The sequence below is a fragment of the Zootoca vivipara genome, chromosome 3, assembly GCF_965207765.1.
Source record: "Zootoca vivipara chromosome 3, rZooViv2.hap1.1, whole genome shotgun sequence".
NCBI classification, from domain to species: domain Eukaryota; kingdom Metazoa; phylum Chordata; class Lepidosauria; order Squamata; family Lacertidae; genus Zootoca; species Zootoca vivipara.
Window position 1 is genome coordinate 11,782,145 of NC_142586.1, and position 22,927 is coordinate 11,805,071.

At 42.8% G+C, this 22,927-nt stretch overlaps 1 protein-coding gene across 3 annotated transcripts in view; it reads left to right on the forward strand.

The window, feature by feature from the left end:
- PLCB1 (phospholipase C beta 1) overlaps nt 1-22,927 on the forward strand; it is a 426,994-nt gene that overhangs the window by 261,283 nt on the left and 142,784 nt on the right. For all 3 annotated transcript variants that reach the window (XM_088665570.1, XM_060272415.2, XM_088665571.1), the window contains exons 5-9: nt 100-179; nt 5,225-5,278; nt 7,246-7,321; nt 12,417-12,517; nt 14,351-14,517. In XM_088665570.1, the coding sequence (XP_088521696.1) occupies nt 100-179; nt 5,225-5,278; nt 7,246-7,321; nt 12,417-12,517; nt 14,351-14,517 (478 nt within the window). The remainder of the gene's footprint in view (nt 1-99; nt 180-5,224; nt 5,279-7,245; nt 7,322-12,416; nt 12,518-14,350; nt 14,518-22,927) is intronic.

The following is a 22,927-nucleotide window of genomic DNA, read 5'->3' on the forward strand; positions in this document are numbered from 1 at the left end:
CATAATCTTTGGATGAAGGGGTGGTGTAGAAATTTAATTTGCAAATTTAAAACTAAAAATAAATTGAACATAAGTGGCAATTCCTTTCTGTCTGTTTAGGAATGGTCGGTGGAAATCTTCAGTCTGGCGTCAAACCTGCTGGCACAGAACATGTCAAGGGATGCTTTTCTGGAAAAAGCGTAAGTGAGAAAGCACTGAGCCGTGGAGGATGTTGCTACTCTTTGTTGTGTGTCAGCTTCCTTTTTCTTTGTGAGAATGATTGCTACCAATTGTTTTCTGCAGTCGCAGGCAGCTGCTTCTATAAACATTCCTTTTCCTCTTTCCCACTGGCCCAGTTCTCCCTGAGGTGATAAACCTGTCATCCTCATACCGCTTCAGATAGATGGTGGAGCTCGCATGATGAAAACCATCCTCATCGTGATCATCCCTGTTATCTAAAAAAGCTAGCATATTAGGGAGAAAGGTGCTGATCTATCTTCCCCCTACAACACTTGTGGGTTGTTGTTGTTGTTGTTGTTGTTGTTGTTAATACACAAAGCCTAAAAAAAAACATTTTAGCATGATGGGGCATCCAATGAGTCCCAGCTTGCAGTCTGGAGTGGAGCAACCCAACATAGCTCTGCTGGCTCAGCTAGAGGTAGGCCCCTGAAGCTGAAAACAAGATGAGAAATTTTTACTTGAACCCTTTCTAGATAGTGCTAAGAAAAAAGAGACTGTCATGGCTTTATTTTGGTTTAAATTGGCACTTGTTTCCTGTCAATGACTCCACCAAGTTTGGGGTGCTCAACTGTGTTTGGACATGCTTTGTTGAGGATTGCATCAGCGTAATGCAGCAACCATTTTGTGGAGATCTGCAAGCCAATGTTACCGTATTTGCATTTAAACAGGTTCTATATTTTCCATCCATGACTAAACTGAGCTTTCTATTTCATGCCAGGTGCTAACATAATTTCATGGAAGCACATTTCTTTCTTTTCAGGGTGTATCAGTGAATAAATTAACAAGGGCTTTGTGGGGTGAGAAGAAAGCCTCTTGGCTCCCTTTTAGGTGTTCTTCAATTCAAGTGTCGACACAAAATGCTATTTGGCTTTTATTTTCAACAGAAAGGTCTCATGCACAAAGAGCAACAAGCCTCAGGTTGATGCACTCATCTCCCTCTCCTCCAGCACAGCTGTGAGGAAGGAATTTGAACCATTTATTTCTGTTATCAGCTAACCACAGTTACTTCTTGCCCAAATTTGGATAAATGGTGGTTAGTTAATGATGGTTAATGATGGTTTAGGAAAACAAGCTAGCTTCAAACTCTAGTTAACAATCCTGGCTTGTTTCTTTCAGCCATAGGTGAGGACAAGGTAGATCTCTGGGAGATTTGCAGTAGATCAGCAACAGTTTTCTGACATCCAATTATCTGTTGCGACAGCAAATGGACTTTTCCCACCTACACTGTTGAAATGAAGAAAGCTACCCAGAAGGGGACTTTTGTGCTAAAAGGTTGTGAATTGAGTTCAAATCTTGTATTGAAAACTAATTCCTAGGCTCAAAATGTGATCACAGGCACCTTGTTCTTTGATTCTGGTTCTTTTGGCAAAAAAAAAGGGGAACGACTTTCAGGAATATAGTTTGGAGGAACACAAAAAGAAAAAAGAAATGGAGCTGAATGGGAAAACAATCAAGCATTTAGTACAATTGACTGACTATTAAACTAAGTTTAAAATATGAAGTAATACAAAATTGCCACCTCAATAGAACCAATTAATAAAAGGTCACAAACTGTCACAGCAGTGCTGAGAGATACTACAACATGCAGATATATCCATGTATGGAAACAGATTTATTAGACCTCTCAAGGAAGATACTCAAAAGGGTCTCTAAGGATCAACCAGCAAGCTGCTTCATAAGGGGATAATTTGTGTGTTTTCTAAGTCCTTGAAAAAAAATCTACAATAGAACACATGCAAGAGTGTTTCCAGCAAGAGCAGAACCTATCTTTTCACAGATCTACCCTCTAATATCTTGGTTGATAAAATGATAAAACGTGCCAGCAAAACTGCTCTTTCATACTTAGGTGTTGTCAGGAAACGTATATATGGCATACATTTCTGAGAGGTAAGTCAGGCCTAGTGACAAAGGTGTACAGGTAGTTCTCACCTGAGAACCCAATTCATAATGTTACAAGGTTCTTATAATGGTCAGCATGGATGGAAGTGGGCTGCGCTATAGAATTCAAATCTGGCAGTCACCACAGCATGAATGACAGGGACCAGATCTCTATGCAGATAAATTTTCATGTGTACAGGCAATGTGGTAGACTTAAGGGTCATTGCAGTCTTCCTGCTGCGTGCAGAAGGCACATCCCAAGACCTTGGCACTGGCATCTGGTGCTATAAAAGAGATGCAGACTGATCTCCTTTGGCATTTTCACTGTGCTATCTATTATTAGTTAAACAATAAAGCGATACAAGATTTCCACTTCCCCTTCTTAATGGCCCATGTGCTTTTGCTCAGTGGAGGAAAACTGTAAATCTATTTATCTGACGTTTGTAGGTGCAATGTGTTGATTCAGAGTGCTTTGGAACAAAAGTACAAAGGGTGTTGATGAGAATATCCTGGGACAAAAATAGTAGTGCTTTCCCCCCTCCACCTTAAAAGGAAATGCCTAAATATATCCAAGTTTATCCAAAGCCATAATGCTGATTTATTATGCTCAGAGAAGGGCTGAATTATATTGAAAACTAGAAGTTAAACTGCATGTTACACACAATTTATATTATATTGATGCCTTATCTGTGAGGTGGGCAGAAGCTGAAAGGAAGTCAACAGAGAAAAGTGTGTGTGTGTGTGTGCACGCGCACACGCGCCTGCGCCTATTTTAACCCTTTCTCTGTCTACTTTTTATGCCAAATCCACCACCAGGTTCAAAATGCTTACTTCTCATAGTGCAGATAATGCTTTGTGAAAAATCTACTGGAGCGGTTGCAGACTATCCAAGCAAAACAAAGAGCAGAAGAGGTGGCAATCGAGCCTATACGTTCACTAGGAAAATCTAGGTGTCCATGTTGCTAAGTGTCTGTCAAACTGCTTGATGGTTTCACTTGGATTAGTCGCAGCATTCACTGCCAAAAAAAGGGACAAAATTTTGTGACTCTGTTGTTTTGTTTGGTCACTGACCCACTCTCTCCAGTCTGCATATGATATGTAAGGGAGTTTTGTTCTTCTTGGAGCTTAAGGTTAGGGACTTCACATCTAGTAAGGATCCTCTGCACAGCTTCTAATCCTGTTTGCACCATTGGCTGATTGCCCCCCTCCTTTCCCCACTCCTAAACCAGCCTGGATTGAGAGGTAGGCAAGTGCAAAAAAAACATATTGACACCTGCTTATTCCCAACGTTCCTCCAAACCATGGCAGCTTGCTTTAGTGCATGATGGAAAGTGTAAGGAACGGGCTGTTATATAGATTCTCCATAGAACACGTATCCCAAGTGAGGCCCCTGGTCCATGTAGCTCAGGATTGTATACACAGACCAGCAGTAGCTGTCCAGGATTTCAGGCAGAGGTCTCTCCCACCCCTCCCTAGAGAAGCCCAGGATTCATCCTGAGACCTTTAGCATGCAAAGTTCTATCACTGAGCCACTAATTCTTCCGGAAGATGTTAGCCTCTTCTGTCCAGAGCCGGCCTACCCATGAGGCAAGATGAGGCGACTGCCTCGGGCAGCAGTATCCACAGAGGCAGCAGATCCAACCCCCCAAGTAATGCATCTCCTCCTCCTCCTCCTCCTCCTCCTCCTCCTCCTCCTCCTCCTCCTGTCACTACCTCCCCAGAAGCCCCCACCCACCCAATGCTGCCTCTATAGCAGCCTCTTGGTGAAGAGGATGCGCTGCTAGTCTCCTCCCATCCCTAGGGAAGAAATGGTGGGGACTTCCCTCTGGGTTCTCCTAGGGTCTGCACCAACATGGTATGATTCAGAGTGATTCCCACTTCAACCATCAGGTTAGGTTGATTTGATCCCTCTCCCTTGTTCCCATTATAGTTCTTTATTTCCCCCTTGTTCCAGATGTGGCTCTTCACACACCCCTTCTTCCACGGTGGGGGGCATTTTGTGGTTTGCCTCAGGTACCAAAATCTCTTGGACTGGCCCTGCTTCTGTCTTAGGAATTGGAGGTGACACTAACATCACATATGTAGTCTTCCTCGGCAGGTCAGATACACACAATCAAAAGGCTCAGATGATAAGCCATTAATGGGGATATCTCACGTGCAAAAGGCATATAGCAGCAGCAGCTGGTCACATGAGACCCTTGTGATAATGATGTGTTGGCAGCGTCTTGCATTCCAGGAGGCATGTGTGCATGCCTACAGTTCTCCATCATTCTCTGCCCAATCTATACTGTCTACATAGATGTAATATGAGATGCATATTGGAACTACTTACCACTGAGGACCAAAATATGAGAGTGGGAGCTAATGGCATGGATCTTTCCCAAGAATCTGTATCTCTCTCTCTCTCTGTGTGTGTGTGTGTGTGTGTGTGTGTGCGCGCGCGCACGCACACACACACACACACACACCACAATATCAATTCCCATATGGTTGGCCCCTGCCAACTTCATTCTCCCAACTGCATGGGAGCTGATCACAGATAAGTAGCTCTGATGTGACTGAGAAAATGAGGCACCAGCGTCTGACTCACTCCAGCAAAATTTTGCCACAGACAGCTAGAAGACCTGCAAAGTGTTCATCCTCATGCCCCATTTTGAGCCATTGGTCTTAAATGTGCTCTGTGTATAATTTGAAAAAATACTATAAAACAAGTTCTTCTTGGCAAAGGTCCATCTTTGATTTATCTTCCTCAAGGGACTTTAGATCGCTCTCAAAATCTGTACTTAGAGATGTCATTGTAAATAAAGATAAACTTGCTTGAGGTTTCAAGACATTAAGCTTTTCTTGGAAATGGAAAGGCTTGGGAGATTATAATTTTCTTCTACAAAAGAACAAAGTTCAGGGTTATTTTGTGGTCACCGCTGTGGAAAACAAAGCAGAGTTCTACTTCTGTGGTTGTAATGATTTTATATGTGTATATATATATATATATATATATATATATATATATATATATATCATATATCATATATCATATATCATATATCATATATCATATATCATATATCATATATCATATATATCATATATCATATATCATATATATATACTTTTTCTTTCTTTCTAGATACACCAAACTTAAATTGCAAGTCACTACAGAGGGGCGGATCCCTTTGAAGAAGTAAGTTGTGCTCTCTTACAGAGTGCCTCCTTTTGTACCTTTTGTAGAAGCTTTTCATGTCATTATATTTGGTAGACTGGCTTGATCTTATTACCCTGTGTGGCATTTAAAAACAGAGGCCAGCCTATGAAAATTCATTCTACGGTACCATCACTCTCATACAGATCTTCTTGTTGCCGTGGTTAAAGTGTGTGCAGGCTATATAATTGCAGGTGAGTGTTTCTCCACACAAAATAAATCCCCCCTTTCCTGAAATAAAGAAAACAAACAATCTAGCATATCAGGAAGAAGGCTAAGCTTCTGCCTGTCGGGAAAATGTTCACATGGAGACACGTTCAGTCATGTCAGCCACAGTTTGATCACCTCCAGGAAAGCAAATTCAGGGGTTAAATATCTGTTTTGGCTCGGAATGGAAAGCTGTTCAGGGTTACTTTTGCATCCTATACAGTGGTACATTGGTTTGCATACATCTTGGTTTGCATATGTTTTGGATTATAAACATGTCAAACCTGGAAGTGTGTGTCCCAGTTTGCAACCTTTTTTTGGATTACAACCCATTTTGGGGGGGGGGGATTCCGAACAAACATTTTTTGGAGGCCCCATTGGCGAAAGCGCGCCTTGGGTTACAACCTGTTTTGGTTTACAAACAGACCTCCAGAACAGATTATGGTTGTAAACCAAGGTACCACTGTATATGAATTTTGTTTGATCATTGCCAACCTAATAATTCCCTAGGTTTTGCATCCAAGTGGCTGATAAAGTTTGCAACGACATAGTATTGCTCTGCAAACTTTACTGGAGGTGTGGCATGAGAGGTGTTCTCTAGCTCAGCACCATTTATCTGGAAGGACATAAGTGCTGATCTGAATATGCAGGAAGTCCCTCTTCCATCCTTATTGTTATTGTCGTCGTCAATACATTTCTACCCCATCCTCCCTCCCAAAGGGGCCCTGGGTGATGAACATTTATTGTGCGTTATGTGTACAAAGCTAGGTTTTTGTCAGGGTGTCTGCACATCTAAAATTGTAAGGTCTGAATGTGATGTAAAGGTGCTTGGCACTACAGATTCATACCAGAGAGCTGAAATTGTCTGAGGCTCCCTGTCAAACATACTCTTGATGGCCAACTTGGGGTTGTGTTTAAATTGGTCCTAAATTACTTGACAGAGAAGAGGCTTGTGGAATTTGCCATGATATTCAAACAGAAATCCACATGCCGCTGAGCAGATTGTATTGAGGGAAGCCTCAGCAATTAGGCTGTTTCACATGGGAGAAGGCAGCTCTTCAACCTTCCTGAAACCAGACCACCATCATCATAATCATCATTATTATTGAACATTTCTATTCCACTTTTCATCTGAAGATCACAGAGCAGTTTACAATATAAAAACCCACAAAAAAACCCACCATAACAAACAAAAACACTCCACACACAAAGTTTAAAAGGCCATAGATTGTTCTTCTTATTAATATTATCCAACACAAGCCCATTAAAATGAAATGGATCAAGTCTGTGTTGCAGTAATGATAGTTGCTAATTCTGTTGGGTGTTATGTATCTGAAAGTTCCTTTGCTTTTACCTGTTTTTACAAAAAGAAAAAAAAAGGGGGGGGAGGATAGTTTTGTAGCATTGGTGGGAAAACTCTCAATTGTCCCTGATTGTGTTGGATTCATTATTCTGAAACCAACTTTTCCAAAAGTCAGAGTTTGGTCTCAGACTTCTTTTCAGAGGTAATATAGATGAACAAAAACTAAAAAATGGGTGAAATGTTTCAATCAGAATTTCAGTCCCATGCCTTAAATTTACCTGAAAGACATCTCTTTCAAGATGCAAACTTATCAGTTATTAAATATATCCTTTATTAGGCATTTCAGCTGATGTTAGAGCTTTATAGGGCAATACTCAGGACTGGGGGTGGGCAGGCAGTGCCGATCTTTACTCCTTTTGTTTCTTTTTCTACTTTGCAGCATTTATCGCTTGTTCTCCTCAGACAGAAAGCGCGTTGAGACTGCACTGGAAGCCTGTAGTCTTCCGTCTGCCAGGGTAAGCAATGAAACCTCCCCAGTCCTGATATGAAGCGTTGGCTTGTTCTCCACTGTTGTGCCATCCGACCAATCCGCTCTCAGATTTAGCACTGACTTTTCAAATATCAGCTGGCTTGTATTTGGGCCCCTTGGTACATGACGGCCACTCCAGCATTCAGAAATGACTTGGCAGCTCTTTCCTTTCCCCTGTGTGTCCAGCTCCCATGCTCTTGCTACATCCTGGCTGCCATTACACTGAACAGTCTTAGGTTACAAAAGATATCAAAACATTGGCAGGAGATTTAGATATTCCAGGGAAATGCATTCAGCGAGCTTGAATATCATGTCATGTGCCTAAACAAGACGGGAAGTCCTCCTTTTTGAAGCTTCCACAAAGCAGCTGAAAAGACGTCTTCTGTTGAGGCACAAGAGGGAGTTGCTACAGCTGTGTAATCCTAAATGTGCTCACTCCAAAGGCGTTCCGTTTTCAATGGGACATGCTCCCATAAGCAAACTTAGGTTAATGCAAAATGAGAAGTATGAATATGTATCTGGATATTCTCCTTTGAATTTACTTCCTAGCTGGAAAACGTGGAGAAAAGAACATTTCTTTTTTAGCTTGGTATAAAGCATCACATGTCTCAGTACAAAAATGTTATGTTCTTCAGGGAAGCCTTTTCATTTAAATTGGATACATATTGCTGGTGCAGAGGCAGCTTGCCCTGAAGCTGCATCCCACCCAGGAAAGCAAAATAGACATATCGTGCAACAAGGAGCACTCTCTTGAATATTAGCAAGTTTCCGCAATGTTGACATTTGGAGCATTTTTGAAACATTGCCAAGTGATTTTGAAACAACAGAAATCCAGTTAGCTATCCATAGGCTCATTAGACCCTAAAAGTGCTCAGGCAAATGAAAATCAGTGATGTGGGCATTGCAGTCATTGGGCTTACGTGTCTTAATTTCTGGGGTCAGAACATGGAGTCAAGAGGTTGCAGGTGTGCCAGAAAGGGGAGTCATTGCACCTGAATTCCTTAAAGAACCACCCAGACCATCAGAGCCTATAGGGCCAGAGCCCAGACCCTCACAGATACAGTCTCCTGAACCTGATGGACCACATGCCTCTCACCACACACCCCTGGTTCAGCACTGCAGGAAGTGCAGCAGGAGGGAGGCTATGGGATGGAGGAAGTGTGTGCATCCCCAGACCAGAGGGCTGGCCTTGGAGTTCTCTACAGGGAAGTGAAGGATGGAGGAGATAGTCTTGAGAAGGCCTTGAAGACCTTCATGGGGTCAATTACATCAACAACATTTTGGGCTGGGGTGTTCAGTTTTATCCTTGGTATTATGGGAATCCAGTTTTATATTTTTGCATGCCACTTCTATCTCGTGAGTGCTGAGTGATTTCCAGGAACCTAACCAAGGGTTTGTGTTTTCTTCGGAATGAGACAGTGGTGTCTTTATGATATATGGTTTATCTACCCATATATACAACCTGGGCCTACGATGCAGGGGCTCACAGTATTGGTGGTACCAGAAGGTCTTGCTTCTCCCAAAGCTACAGCCTTGAATTCCAACAAAAATCAGGTATCACTCTTTCTCTCTTTCTCTCTGAGGCTTCAGCTTGCTTCTTTCCCACTTCTAGTTTCTGGCTTACATCACTGAACTCTCAACTCTGGGCTTGTGTTTTTCTGCTTACCAGTGAATTGAAGGAGGAAGCCTACCCATTTGCTACCTTGCACAGAACCCCTTCCTTTCTTCCCTTAGTGGCCCATCAACCAGGCTATCAGCTCATCGAGAAGCTAGCCTGACTATTCCAAGAATTAGAAGGGGGCCCAAGCATTACAGCCTAACCACACACAAAACCCCCCTCATAACAATATCATAGGTAGAGTGTGCTTTACTGCTAACTTTCTGAGTTGCAGGGGATTGAAGTCATTTTATCTTGTTTTATAACTTTATCATGTTGATATCATAATTCTAGAGCAACTCAAATATAGTAGCCTTCTGGAGAGCCACTGATAGAGAGTTCCAGAGCTGTGGGGCCAACACAGAGAAAGCTTGGGCTTGCCAACTTTCCATTCCTCATGATCATCTTCTGGATAGGAAGGAACTAGGAAACATGGGCAAGAAGGCAGCAGGGCGTATACTCCCTGCCAACATAAGTCTCTTTGTACAGATGGTGACTGCTAAACGGGGAGGGGGGGACATGTCTTTATGAAACTCACAGAGCAATTGAGCAATTTGTTGGATTAATCCTGCAGAATGTAAGTTCAGCAGATCTCATGTGTTTGTTTTAGTATTTTAAAATTGTAAAGTGCCTTTGGGTGCCTTGGCAGAAAGGCAAGATATAAACGCAACCAACCATGCACCCATTTTCATCACAAAGCCCACAATTTATATTTGAAGTAGCTTTACGCTTATTAGTGACTTTATGCTCACCACTGAAAAACAAATTAATATAGCGGTAACGGTTTAAGAAGTAGTTGTTTTATAGGGATCATACTTTGCTGTGTCATTAGACTCTTTGAAGGCGTGCCTGTCCAAGGGAAAAGACAGTGCAGTCCCCATCAACAGCTGTAAAAGGTAGGAGAGCAAGTAGGGGGAAGAATTAATAAGCTGTATGAAGAGAAGAAGTTGCCCTCTGGGAACCAGAGAGTAATAAATAAGCAATATATAATTGATGTTTAAACTGGCTTCTCACTAGAGAAGCTTTTTCAGCTGCTAATTGTGGTTGAATAGTTTGCGAGAACTAAGAAAGAAAATCAGGGCACTCAATTCTTTGTTTTATAGATAGGAAAATGGATTTAGAAATTAAGCCATGAGCTACATAATTGTATGGAGTAGGGGAAGAGCAGTCAACAACAGAAATGGGACCCTGAGGAAAGTGAGGGAAGAGTGTGGTGTGGCTCTGTCCCTGCACTTTGCTTCGCAGCCAGCCTAGTACCACCCAAGTTAAAAACACACACACACAAACCAGAAAAAAAAATCTCTCTGTTTAAAAGAGAGGAGACAGAGGACCTTGATGGGCACTAAAGTGCATCTCTGTGGACTCAGCATTTTAATATACACCACAGGAAAACAAAAATACTAAGATATACACAAGCACAACCGCAGCAGATTAAAAGCAAAATGGAATCAAAGAGTTTCACAAAGTGCCATGAAATTCCCCCCTCGCACCCCAAACCCATCAAACCTATATGGGGAGGGAGTCCTGCCAATGAGGAGGCTCTGTCTGTCGTTGTAGCCAACCATGTCACATCTGAAGGTGTCAGGTGAGTGGATGCAGGGAGGTGGGTTTCCAAGTCAGCTTTTAAAACTGGGTGTGTTCATTATGGGAGAAGGAAGTCTTTCCACTAGAACCATAGAGCTGCAAGAGATTTTGGAGGTCATCTGGCCCAATCTCTGGCTCTGTGCAGGATCCGCCGATTGTAGAAATGCCATCTCTGACAGATGCCTCCGTCCCAGATTGTTTGGAGTGGTGTAGATCAAAAATCAGCCTTTGGAACTGTCCCGAGAAACAAAGGGTTAGCCAGCGGAGTTTGTTAAGAGCTGGTGAGGTGTGCTCATTCCTACTTCTGTTGGTTAGGAGCTTTTCAGCTGTATTCTGAACCACTTGAAGTTTCTAAGCATCCTTCATTGGCAACCCAGCATATAACATATTGTGGCAATCTAACCTGGGTATGGAGACAGATGGATTCAAGTGGTTTTCAGAAGAGTTTGATGGATTTTCCTATCATCACCATTCCAGAAACTGAGAAGCTGCAGGAAAAGTATTTCTGGAGAGGGAGGAAGAGGAGGAGGAAGAGGAAAAGATTAAAAAGGAAAACTAACAGCAAGCCCCTGAATAGGCACTTCCGGTTTACTTGGCAACTGTATGAAAAAGCAGAATAAATAATGGCAATGATTTTCTTCTGTCAGCGTCTGCAATATTTAAACAAAACAGACTTGTTTCTGATTTACAGAACACTTTTGTACATCTGATCAGCACCATTTATATTTACCTTGGCTTTGTTATTTGTTGTGGAACACTCATAATAATGTAAACACAGCACCATCCAACTCCTTGTGTTTGTGTATTGAACTTTTTTAAAAAGAAAACAACCAACAACTCCTGCTTCTTCATTGTGCTGTTTGCATCATTTTAAAGAAGCTATGCAATAGAGTGCAGCAAAAGTTATTTTAATTTTCAGTGTTTAATGGTTCTCAAGTGGTTTTCTAGTCACATTCCATAACCAAGGAAAAATTAGATGTTTGAATACCCCCAAGGTTGACAAAGATAAAACAGAGCTAAGAACAAATCATATACACACATACATCAAATGATGCCACTCGAAGCAGAGAAATTGAGTGTTAGATGTAATACATCCAGATTTCCCTGGACATTACCGGGATTTCAAAGGCAGAATTGATGTCTGGGGGGGATTTCCGAAAGGCGGCGCTTTGTCATGGATCTTAGGCAAGTCAATCGAAAAATTGTGATTGCTGGGGTAGAAGATGGGTGATGTGTAGAACTTGGGAAGGAATGGGTAAAGGGAGCATTTGCATAGAAGTAGGATATGGAGTGGGATCCAGGTGGCGCTGTGGGTTAAACCACAGAGTCTAGGGCTTGCTGATCAGAAGGTTGGCGGTTCGAATCCCTGCAACGGGGTGAGTTCCCATTGCTCGGCCCCAGCTCCTGCCCACCGAGCAGTTCGAAAGCACATCAAAGTGCAAGTAGATAAATAGGGGAAGGTAAACGGCGCTTCCGTGCACTGTTCTGGTTTGCCAGAAGCAGCTTTGTCATGCTGGCCACATGACCCGGAAGCTGTCTGCAAACAAACTCCGGCTCCCTCGGCCTATAGAGCGAGATGAGCGCCGCAACCCAGAGTCGGACACGACTGGACCTGATGGTCAGGGGCCCCTTTACCTTTACCTAGGATATGGAGTAGCTCTGCCCACATATGCAAACACTCAATGAAGCACTGAAAAAGTGTACTAGGAGAGAAGTAGGCAAAATTGTCAGCAGTCACTAGTATCTTCTCTGGTGTTGTACTGATGTAAAGACCTAGTGATGGTGTCATTCAGTCTGAGCAACTCTGTTTCACCTATTTTATTTGCATTACCCTTTGCAGAATGAGTCAATTCCTCAAGACGACTTCACTCCTGAAGTATACAGAGAATTTCTCAGCAACTTTTGCCCTCGACCTGAAATCGACCACATCTTCCAAGAGCTGTAAGGAATTACGGAAACCTTCACATTTTGTTTTCTGCTCATTTATTGTTTATTTTTGCTCCCAGTGGCAAAGGGCGTGTTCTGCCAGCCCCAGAATCATGCACACACATGACACACAATCATGCCCAGTGAGCAAAAAAACAAAAACAAAAACACACACACACAAAAAAAAACAAGCCCACCTCTCTGGAGGATCCTGGGCTCACATGAACAATGAGGCTTGGGAAAGTTGCTGCAGGGAGGAGAAGAGAGGAAACTTTCCTTCCATGAATTTCCTTAAATTATCAAAGTCCTTGTATTGCAAAAGTGCCTCTGCTTGCTGTTATTATTGTTGTTAGTTATTATTTGTTCTATTTATTTCCTGCCCTTCCTCTCGGTGGAATCCAGGACAGCTGCAATCTTCTTTTCCCAATAGCATGTTGATACTGCTTCTAAAGCACCCTTCCTCCCCACCACTTAACCATGGGATGCAGAGACCTGATGTGCACTACTGGGATGTTCCATCATCCTAATGCAAATCTGAGTTTAGCCTGCAGGCATAAACCTGTGGGGGTAGCTGTTCTATGTGATTTGTGGAGTGCCTTGCTCTTGATGTGCTGCTGTTGCTAGCAGGAATCACACACAGGGAGAGAGACAGGGTCAAGTGGAGGAAATGGATGTCAATATGGGGACACTTCACTCCTCAGGCAAATTGTTCCAGTTGATGCTGGCCAAGCAACAGGGAAGCATCACTGCATGTTAGCAAATGCTCAGTTTGCCATAGGGCCAGAGCTTATAGATGACCAAATTCTCATATTTTTAAATGTGTCTTCGCCTGTAATCAGCATCTTTTTTTTACATATATTCATGTGTAAAATATCTGCCACACTTTCTACACATTTAGTTGAGCAAGCTTGGGTAAACCTGGATAAAGTACAGTGGTACCTCTGGTTAAGAACTTAATTCGTTCCGGAGGTCCGTTCTTAACCTGAAACTGTTCTTAACCTGAAGCACCACTTTAGCTAATGGGGCCTCCTGCTGCCGCCCCGCCGCCGGAGCACGATTTCTCTTCTCATCCTGAAGCAAAGTTCTTAACCTGAGCTACTATTTCTGGGTTAGCGGAGTTTGTAACCTGAAGCGTTTGTAACCCAAGGTACCACTGTAGTAAACATCAGCCTGGAAGACTGTGCTAGACTGAGCGGTGCATGTAGCGTCGAGCTGTATGTCAAGTGCTGGTGCCAGGTGTAAATTTGGCTCTCAGGATGAGATGTTCGGACTGGGTGTGGGAGTCTTTTGCTCTTTCTTTTCTTTTGCTCTTTCAAGTGCAACTGGTCCTTCGGTGCTTCAATAAAGCTTCAGGCATGGCAAACAAGCTCCAGCCCTTTCCAGTACTGTTTCACTTGGGCTGGTGGATGCTTATTTTCCGGGTGAAAGAGGAGGGCGCAGCGATCAGTTACTGCTTTAGTCACTTCTGTGGATTGGGGAAGTGGTGGCAGGGAATCACTTGTGAGATCAGCTGCCTTGGTACTGCTAAGGCTCATCACAGTGGTCCTTCATCCCACCTCTCTTCATGTCTTCTGTGTTTAAGGCTGGAGTGAGAAGAGCAATGAACGTTAACCCTTGGCCTATGTTCTGCTTTACTTCTGATCTTAATGCAGGGGTTGGGGGTTGCAGCTCAAGTGGGTGGTACATCTACTTATTGATTTCTTAATGCAAACCTATTAATGAAATAACATGTTTCATGGGTGTTTAGCTGAAACCTGATGATTTCAAGAGGAATATTGCAAAAAGGCAGTGGGGGAAAACTTGGCAATCTTCCTTTCCTTTTCCCTTTTCCGTTTCAATTTTTTACAGCGGCGCCAAAGGCAGAGCGTATCTTACTGTTGACCAGATGATGGAATTTATAAACTTGAAGCAACGAGACCCACGGTTAAATGAAATTCTTTATCCACCCTTGAAGCAGGAACAGGTTCAGCAACTGATTGAGAAATATGAACCCAATAATAGTCTGGCTAAGAAAGGTCAGTCATTTTCATTATCTTCAGTATTCTGCTGCAGATTTCAAACAATGAACAAATTGATACACACTGGTTCAAATTTAATCATATTTCCAGCTGGATGACTGAAGATTTGACAGCCCTGAAGTAGTTAACATTTAAACACTTTCTTTGGAACTTCTGTGGAGAGGGAGGGCAGGCTAGTTTTCCCGCTGCTCTTCATTTCGTAGGGTAGATAATTCAGAGCGTGCAAACGTAATCACCAGGACAATAATTATTTACTTCAATTTGAAATTTGCGAAGTAAAATGAAAGCCCTAAGAAAACACTGAACCGGAGCAAAATAATTTACTGCTTGATAATGCCGATGGTGGAAGCAGCACAGCATTTCGTGTGCTGATAAGGTGTTTATGCTAAGTGGACTTCAGAATGGATAGATGCGCATTCTGTCATAATCGGGAAATATGCTTTTGGGAAATTCTTTAGTGATGTTACTAGCAAAGCTGGGCTTTTGGCCAAGATATACTCTTCAGTTCTGTTCAGATAAGCATTGTAACAGCCTGGAGACCATGTTATATTTATTGAGACTTCTTGCTTCATCCTCATTCAAGCATTCCAAAGTCATTCCAGTACAATATTCGAGAGCTTATTATTATTATCATTATTTCCAGTAAGGGACAAATAATGATGATGATGATAATAATAATAATAATAATAATAATAATAATAATACTTTGATGTGGAGTTAGTGACATAGTGCCCATTAGTTGAATCCTGCAGAAGCATTGCACAGGGATTTTCACCTGTGCAATGGGACTTTCCACCCTCTGTTCCCCCTGCCCATAATTTGCTTGGGGTGGGGTAGAGAGAACAGTGGGAGGAGAAGGAGGATTGGTATTTACTAGAAAGTGGACATATTTTATTCAGCTTTGTAAAATTGCTAAAATGCATGCAAATATGCTGCTGTGTTTTTAAAAGGTAGACATTTATTAAACATCATGTTAAGAAATATAGTTAATTATAAAAGTGGCTGTTCAATAATAATTTGAAAATCTGAAAAATATTGATCCTTATGTAAATGAATTTCTTTAGGGCCGTTCACACATACTGGAAACTGTATAGATATTCAGCTGCATTGTGTGAATGAAAGTGCATGTGTTGACTTTCAGAGTCAATACAGGAAGGGTAGCCCAAAAATATATAAGATTATATCTAACCAAGTTCTTTTCTGAGTAGAACAGCTTCTGCCTCTGCAATGGTGCTTCTACTTCTTCTCCTTTCTCTGTATATCCCCTGGATCTGCCCACTTCTAAATTACTCTGCTGATACCCCCATCCTTCCAGAGCAGATTCTTATGTTTTTGAAGGGGGCAATTTAAGGGGCAGATAGAGGACAGAGAGAGATATTGTTGGATCCAACCCATAGATGATAAATTATGGTTACTGCTGTACCACCTTGAATGCACCGGATTTTGACTATCTTCAGAGTCACTATTTTTACATGGTTGTAATTCACTTGTGCATCATTTATCTGTTTAACTACTACTACTACTACTACTACTACTACTACTACTACTACTACCACCACCACCCCAAAAAAACCAGTCTTGCAGCCTGAGGATTCTCCTGGATGATTAGATGGTAACAGCCAAGAGTGTTTACCTGTTTTGGCTGATGCAGCACCTGTAGCCTTTTGTAGAGAGAGAACGCCTGCCCTCTCATTCATGTCCTAGTCCCTCCAAGTCTAGTTTCCAGAATGGACAATATATTAGTGGAATTGTGGGATCAGGATGTCATCAAGAAATACACGACCTAGGACCAGAGTGCCTCAAGATTTTGTCTCTCCCTCCACCCCAACAAAGACATATTGTTGTGGGCTGAGTATTGTCTGAGGGGTAGGGGCCCCGTTAAAGTGGCGTGTTTGTATGCGTATAATGATCTGGAGAGCATATAGGTACTGATTATTCTCTCTGTTCCTCCAATGCAGTGCAGTTGCATACATTCCAGATCTCTCTCTCTCTCTCTCTCTCTCACACACACACACACACACACACACACACACACACACACCCTATATTTCAGCTCTTATTTAAGTACATTGAATTTTCCTTAAATCATCCAAGTTGTTTTTGGAGAGCTTTTTTGTTTTTGTTTTTTTGAAGAAAGCAGAGATGAAAGTCATAAAAGAAATGCAAACCGCCAGTGATACATTTAATAAGAAAAAGCAATTATGATCCTGTCGCTTCTCATTCAGCAATTGGAGAGAGACCCCACTAACATCTCAGTTCTGGTCTGGGCTGCATAACACATTTAATATGGACAGTATAATGTGTCCAGATTTTCCCCACCAGACCCGCTTCTTGATTTATTTATTTTCTGTGAACAGTCTCTTACAAATGTAATCCACATTTTGAGTGTAGACACAAATGTATGCAAGGCATTACCTTCACACCGATATTGCTCGCCTATGAATCAAAGCACACCTGCACTCAACTAGCAAAAAATAAAGCTGGAAAATATAAAGAAGACAGTATACAGGAGCATTCAGAAAGCAGCTGGCTTATTTGCCATAAATTTGCCTTTAAAACAAAGTTTTCAAGAAGACAATCTACATGCAACCATTGCCACCATTTTCCATTTTATGACAAGGTAGTCTTGTCGCAGGTAGATGTGGGTGAGAGTTGCAGACAGTTATGTGCATGTGCGCACACACATACTGCCACAAAACTTTCTGAGCCTTTGTGATGACACCGGCAGCCACACCAATCCATTTTCCTTTTCTCACTTCTCTCTGCACAATTACTATGCCCCGGACTGACACACAAAAACCTACACTTCAGATTCTAGCCACCTCCCTACACAGCTGCCCAGGTTAGCTTGTGTCTATGCAATGTTTCCATATTTGTCTGTTATGGTCACCAGAGACCAAGGTTTGAGGTAAAAACAAAGCACACCCAGGGAAGAGAGATGGAAGAAGGAGAGTTAGGAGAAGTCTGCTGACCTTTACAGGTCAGGCAGTGTTGCGACCTGGCAATGGCCACACCTGCGATCCGGCGGCTGACTGGGAAGGAATGCAGGCCTGCCTGCGGATTGGCCAGTGGCAGGCGGGCTTTTTGCGGGAATTCCTCAGAGAGTGGTGCCAGGTGGCCAATGGGCATGCTTGGGTCTGCTCCCGGGGGAGTGAATTGTGGCCTGCCCCAGCCTTCCTCCTCACCTTTTGATCAGGCTGGAGTGGAATAAATGGCTTCACCCAATGCCTAGGCCAAACCATTGCCATCTGTAATCCGTTTTGGCCTATTTGAACCCAAACTATATGTTGCTGTCTTGTCTGACGATTCATCACCAAGGGAGCGAAGGGGTCATGGGGCCTTGGCATGCAACAGACAGCACCCTAAAGAAGGACATTTTTTGGCAAAGAGCAAAGGGATACACAAGGGAGCAGAAGGCATCTGCCATGTAGAGGTGGCAGTGCCATGGAAAAGAAAAGCAGAAGCCACCTCTGACTGAGGCTGCCATTCTCCCTGTGCCTACTTACATGTAGCCCATCTTTGTGGCCACTTCCCCAAATATCTCTTCAACATATGGTGGTTGCTTTGCTAAATTTCTTATAATAGATTTCATAGTTAAAACACTTCCAAAAACTAGCATACAAATAAATACACATTTGATGATACATGGGTAAATCTGCATTGCCTTAGATCAGGCATAGGCAAACTTGTCCCTCCAGATGTTTTGGGACTACAACTCCCATCATCCCTGACCACTGGTCCTGTTAGCTAGAGATGATGGGAGTTGTAGTCCCGAAACATCTGGAGGGCTGAGTTTGCCTAGATTCTACCTTAGATTCTACCTACCTTAGATTCTAAGGTAACCTAAGGAAGTTATCAGTAACATCAGGGGTCCTTGAGGTCTTGGGGTCCTGAGGCTTCCTAGGTCAAAACCAGCATTTTGAATCAAGTCTGGAAAGTAATCGGTAGGTGTTCTAGAATTGGTTTTATATGTTCAGATCATCTTGCACTGGTCTGCAATCTGGCCGCCAAATTCTGCACCACTTGTAGTTTCCAAACCATCTTCCAAGGCACCCCCACATACAATGTATTTACACCTTGCCAACTATCCCACCTTCCCAGATCTCACCAAACCTCCACAGCTTGCCTGGGCTGCCACCTAGCCATGTTTTCATCCTCTGGTTCTCTGCTCCTCACAATTCTTGAGCCCGCATGTCTATCCTCCACATACCTCATTCTCTCCTCACCTGGGTTACCTGCCTACCTAACAGCCCAGCAGCTCATCACACTACGGGTCACAATGCTACCTGTCTGTGGCCAAGTGATGACACCCTTGTGATTTTGTATATTGCAGAGATATACTGCTTATACTTTCTCACACTCAGCATAAACCCTGGCACCTAAAAGGGAGTGTGTAGGCATATTTTTTTGGTTTTCGCTCTGATTGTATATACCAAAAGCTTGATTTATTTCTTTTTAAAAAAAGGCAAGCACAGCTGTCTCCATTACTGGGATTCCTTCCCCACTCCTGCACTGGAATTTCAACTGACTTTACATCGGAGAAGTTCAGCTTCGGTAAATACAAATCTAGGGGACGGTCATGACTCCCTCCCTCAAAAACGTGTAAAAAAAAAATGTGGCCCAAAATATTTTGAGATAAATTTTGTTTCAGACATCACATATGTTCAAATCAGAGTGGAGTGCTTTGTTTTTCAGAAATGATTGAATATATATCTACAACAAGATGTGGGATTTGTTGTGCACCGAGGGAAGGAAGAGTGTTTTCCCCTCCGAGCCTGCAAGCATTGTTTAAAAACAAAAACTTACCTCCAACGTAGGGGATCAGGATTACCACCACACATAAACAGAACCATAACATCTCAACAAGAAGCATCTTCCCCCCTGTCAATTTTTAGACAGATTGGCCTCACTGTTTTAAATCTATGTTTGCTAAAGAGTGTAGAAGTGCCTGTCAAAGTCTGCTGCGGACAGCTTGATGGGTCTGTCTCCTAGGCAACAGAGAATGTAGAGGCAGGAGCTAGTACAAAGCAGGGAGGGCCCCGCTTTTCTACTTTGAAGACACCTTAATAGTACAGTGCACTTTTAAATATAGCATCTGACATAAACCACATCCCTCATAAGTCATGCTTCGTGGTAACAAGGGCACTGACGGAAGCACATTTTGCAAGAGGCAGAGCCCACGGCAAAGGAAGCTGCAAATGTCTTCTCAGAACAGTCACTAGATGTTTATCTGCGGAGCCAGCAACGCCATGGGCCTAAAAAGGATAAAAGTGAGGCAGAAGGAGGGATTTGGCATCTGCAAGGCTAGTTGATGTGATCAGGCTCTTCTAAGAGGGCAGTCCCATAAGCAATCCCTTGTTTTCATGTTTGATTGCTTTCTGGGGAGCCATATGTAGACCTTACAGCTTTCCATGATGGGAATGAACTCTCCATTCATATGATATATACTGGGATGAAGGTGCTGTGACGCAAAAGTCCCTGGTGTCATTATGTTCCACTATCCTTCTTTGTGTTTTCCGATATGATTTTTTATTTATTTGCTGTAATAAAATGTAAATTGCAGCCCAACCTGTATAATGTAGACAGGCAAAGCACAACTGAGGTTTCCTGTGCCTTTAATTAACTACTTCCTGTGTGCAGCTTCAGACCATTGTATTGCTTCCTGAGGAGTGCAGGTGCTAGATTTCTGATTAATAGTCTTTATTCATTGTTTCAGGGTCAGTTTCTGTTCTGGGGATGGAGCACTTTAAACTCTAGACCTGGGAAGGACCTTGGACCTTAGTTTTGATTGATTGATTGATTGATTACGGTTCTTGACCAGCACACATAAATATGCAATATATAAAACAATAAAAGAAAAACAGTAATAATCTAAAAATAGGCAATAAATATAGGTTTTAACAATTAAAAAAACAATTAAAAAAACCTGATTAAAAGGAGTGTTACTACTTAGGGAGGTAGACTGCAGCAATTAATAACACTGGGATGGACCTTAGTTTATCCTCCTGCTCAACATGGGCTTGAACTATTGTTTCCTATTATTATTATTATTATTATTATTATTATTTTCCTTTTTTAAAAAAAAAGGCAAGCAGAGCTCTTGACCACTTTTTAAGTTATATGCTTTAAACAGGGAACCATATGCAATGAAGGTAACTTTACCCCTCATCTTCAAATGCCAGAAAGGGATGTGTTCCTCTTCCATAAACAAAACTATACAGGTGTGTGTGTTTTTGCACACATGCACACCTCTGAATGGGCAATAATGGGCACTACTGCTAGGGTCAGAATTACCAGAAACCCCAGCAAGCAGAATGACTTGTATAACTCTTCCCTCGTGAAAAAACACGTAACTGCTTTTGCAGATATACGTCCAACTTACCTAATAATTTTTAATGGCTTGGAAATATCCATCAGAATAAAACAAGAAATGACACCTCTTTTGTGCATCCTTATTGAGAGCTGCATGTCAGAGGTGAGAGGGAACAGAGCTGAAGCCATACATCAGGCACCCCCAAACTTCGGCCCTCCAGATGTTTTGGACTACAATTCCCATCATCCCTGACCACTGGTCCTCTTAGCTAGGGATCATGGGAGTTGTAGACCAAAACATCTGGAGGGCCGCTGTTTGTGGATGCCTGCCATACATTTTCTTTCTCTCCCTTTTGCTTTCTCTCTCTTTGCCTTTCTCCCTCCCCCACCCAACCAACACACAGCACACCCATTCATACATTTGGTAACCTTTTTCTATGCCTAAGTGCTGTATATGGAGGGGGGGAGAGATATCAGGGGGTGGCAAGACATGGGAAAAGAAGGATTAATGCTTCCCTCCCCAGCTGTCACTCCTCCCATGTGGCAACTTGTCTTAGCAAGCAAAAGTCCCATTCCTATGAACAGGACCTTATCCTAAGCCTAATTGATTCTTGGCGGTGGTGTGTGTGTGATGTTGAGTAGGGGCTATCCAAGTGCAGAGATCAGGGAAGGCCAACCTTTCCTTCCCAATTGGTACACATACTACCTGAAAATACACACACCCCTTCTCTGCAGCAATTATGCTTTTTTGGGCAGGGGAACGAGCTTCCAGTTTCACCAGTGGAAGTTCGTTTGTGGTCTGTCAGAGTAATTGCTGTGCAGGGGATTAGGTTAAGGAAGGGAAGGTACAGACCCCATCCAAAGGCATCAAGGACTGCATTGAGACCAAGATTTTCAACCTTGGTTTAAATTGCATTAGATCAGTATAATACAAACTAGGTAGTGGGTACTTTCAAGAGACATCTATAAGCAATTCCCTGAGCATGTAATGCAATTAGCAAGGTGCTAAGTATTGGGAGAGAGGCAGTAGACTGGAAGTATTTGCAGAAAACCAGAGGATGTTGGGGGATCCTGTGGCTCTCCATATACTGATTGCTGGACTCCCATAATTTCTGACCGTTATACATGCTGTCTGAGGCTGATGGAATATGAAATCCAAAAACATCCAAAGGACCACAGGTTTCCCCATTCCCATCTTAACATGTGGTTTGTAGCTAACAGGTGTATCCCACTATCTGGAGTCGCTGGTACTGCTGCAGCTATCATTCCCATGTTATCAAACATTCCCCACTAGGCTTTGGTGGGCACCAGGTTTAGTGACGCTGATTGGGGGCCCAGTGGCAATCTGGGCCCCTGCTGCTACTACCCTACCCAGAGCGACATGGGTGGTGGTGTGGTCTAAACCACTGAGCTTCTTGGGCTTGCCAATCAGAAGTTCAGTGGTTTGAATCCACGTGGCGGAGTCAGCTCCCATTGCTCTGTCCCGCACCTGCCAACCTAGCAGTTCGAAAGCATGGCAGTGCAAGTAGATAAATAGGTACTGCTGTGGTGGGAAGGTAAACGGCATTTCCGTGCACTCTGGCTTCTGTCACGGTGTTCCACTGCACCAGAAGCGGTTTGGTCCTGCTGGCCACGTGACCCGGAAAGCTATCTGTGGACCAACGCTGGCTCCCTTGGCCTGAAAGCGAGATGAGCACCGTAACCCCATAGTCGCCTTTGACTGGACTTAACCATCCAGGGGTCCCTTTACCTTTTACCCAGCATCCCGCTTGCTACAAAAAAATTATAACTGTGCCGCTAATCTAGCAGCTTCCAGTCACTGGCCCCTGTCTGCTTGCATTGAGTCTTGTATCACAATATAATTTGGTGTAGGGAAGCTGTATTTTGCAAAATAATAATGAGAAAGAGACAATCTGTGCCCTCTGGGAACTATGGGAATTAAGATATAATTCTGAAAATCTATCAGCCCTGTTTCTTTAGTTTACCACAAGGGAAGCAAGGGGAAATGAAATTTCTCATAATCCACTGTGGTCCCCAGACTTCCTTAATTAACATCACACAATTTAATGTATGAACATTTTATAATAACATGTAA